At 33.0% G+C, this 2,500-nt stretch overlaps 1 protein-coding gene across 1 annotated transcript in view; it reads right to left on the bottom strand.

Annotated features, from left to right (window-relative positions):
• LOC125044223 (E3 ubiquitin-protein ligase Bre1-like) overlaps nucleotides 1–2,500 on the bottom strand; it is a 30,852-nt gene that overhangs the window by 24,413 nt on the left and 3,939 nt on the right. Inside the window, exon 3 of the mRNA XM_047640745.1 lies at nucleotides 544–730. Coding sequence (XP_047496701.1) covers nucleotides 544–730 — 187 coding nt within the window. The remainder of the gene's footprint in view (nucleotides 1–543; nucleotides 731–2,500) is intronic.

Genomic DNA, 2,500 nt, shown 5'->3' with positions numbered 1-2,500 from the left:
CAGAGCTATCTATGTGTAAATACAATAAATACACTTGTATTACAGTGGGCATGGGATGTATTCATGCCATATGGGGTAATTAGGTCAAAATCAATTACAAATCATGAACAGAATCTTACACCATATAGGATAAATACAATTTTCCAGTGTAGTGAAAAAAATTAAAGATGCAATTTCATTTCCCTTATAAAGCTCTCTGACAAGACACAGGTATAGCAATTTGGGTCATTCTCTTTAACCTGTTATAATAAAAAACAATCTAAATATCTACAAGTATACATTTTTCAGAAAAACTAAAGAAAACCAAAAGAAAAAAGGAATAAAGAAAAGAAAAGAAACAATCAATGAATAGACAAATAAACACATTTGAAAGTTTGTGATGCCACAGATAGATATGAAGAGTGAAACTGCAGTTTAAACACCATATTTTCCTACTAGTCAATACTTTGCATTGCAGACCCAATACTGCATGTGACAAACCCACAACACATAAATATTTAGTACTAATCTGTGATTCATGAGAAAATGCAAATATCAACTCACTCCTCGTTTCTGATTCATCTGCAGTCTCTGCATCAAATCGCTGCAACATAAGTCGAATGTCTTCATTGAACTGGTTCCAGTACCGGTTGATGACAGTCAACACATCGTCACTCTGAGTTTGACGCTTCTCTAGCTGTTCTATCCTGCTTCGGAGGTCTTCCTCAAGTCTCTTCCTTTGCTCTAGACGCTGTGTGGAGTAAGATACAATTGCATGAAGCCTTCCTTTTAAATTATTCTTACTTTTACTTGAAATGCATTATGGAATTCCATTACAATATCCCAAAACAATGAACATTTTATATAATAAAAAAATAAGTAAATAAATTGGAAAACAATAAGGCTGCTTAACATCAAAATTCATAAACTGGTGACAAGAATCATCAAGACTCCATGGCCAACAAATAAGCACAATTAGCAGTGTCCATATGGCACTGAGAATTTTTTTTTTTTTTTTGATGCCACAACAATAATCTCAGATAATCTTTAAAAACTCAGGGGAAGTAAATATCAAAGAATTCTTATCTACACATTTTAGGACTGTCTTCAAGCAGTCTTAGACTTCAAGCTTGTCAAAGAATTTGTCTGTAACTATCTAATGACTGCCCTTAGTGGTTTGGTCTATGACTCATATCGTGCTATTGATGGATTAAGTGTTAATCTTAAAATATGTTAATCTTAAAATATTAACCCCTTACCCGGCAGTAAGTGGTTAATAGCTTTAATATGTATACACTGCACCCTCTACAGGTGATGTCATCATATCACCTGTGTAGGCTCATAGCATCATTTATATTTAGCGAAGTAAATACTACAGTAAACAAGGAGGAAATGGCTCCATTATTATTTCAGTATATAAAAAAGTAGTAAGCAAGCAAGTAAAATCATAGTATTGTTTTTCACATCTCACAAAGGCAATTCAAAGACAATCCTTACTACTTTGGCCAAGCCACAGACAAAAACTAGGTGTTAAAGACATTTCTGTGAGAAGTCATAGGCAAAATTAAGGAGTCTATGACATTTTGAGAATTCTATCCCAGAAGATTTGGAAGGAAAAAGAAAAGAAAAGGGAACAACATCCATCAGCCTAAATGAATAAAGCATGAGCTATAATCTACCCTCTAACATTTATTTTTTATCTCCCCTTTCATTGCAATTCCAGTAATAAATAATGTTACAACTTTAGCAATCTGATGCATTTACTGTACAGCACTATAACAAAAATTAGGCCTATTGTTACCACTACTACACCTGATACACTCAGATGATGACCAAGGAGAGGGGAAGACATATCCTTATGAGGTTGAGATGGATGAAAACCTTTCATTATCTTCTCAATAAAAAAAATCAAAACAATCTTCATCAATTCATCTTTTTCTATTAGATTCTAAATTAAGCAAAACCAAAGCTAACATCTAAGTCTTTAAAAAAAATTATCCCACAGAATACACCACCAAGCAAGAAAAAAAAAAAAAAAAAAAAGACCTGCCCAACTGATAAAATGACAACTCTCAAGATAAAGGATGAAGATCAGATAGAGTGTGGGAAAATTTTATACAGATTGGACGAGACTCCTCACAGCCATTTCCAATCATATTTTTAACATTCATCATAAACCCCAACACAGTTAGTGTGACAATTCATGGAATTTCTACTAAAAACCATAAAGGAAAAACTCCTGAGAAAAAATGCAATCAAAATGAAGAGTGGGGGAATGGAGAAAAAAAGACAAGAATATCTACAAATATCTATCTTCTACAGATTTTGATAAAAAAGTGACTACAATAGTCTTAACCATGGACATTCAACAGATTCAAGAACAATTTGGTACTACTAAAAACAGTTCTCAACCAAAGCCTTGAGCAATAAAGAGTATTTATGGTTCTCAAAATGAGCAAATCATTAATTCCTTAATACTCCTTTGCATTTCAAGACACGACAAATCCAGCCTAAATGAACA

This window comes from Penaeus chinensis, chromosome 35, assembly GCF_019202785.1.
Source record: "Penaeus chinensis breed Huanghai No. 1 chromosome 35, ASM1920278v2, whole genome shotgun sequence".
In the NCBI taxonomy this organism is placed as follows: Eukaryota; Metazoa; Arthropoda; class Malacostraca; order Decapoda; family Penaeidae; genus Penaeus; species Penaeus chinensis.
The sequence above is the reverse complement of the archived record's forward strand: the minus strand, read 5'-3'. Positions and strand labels throughout refer to the sequence as shown.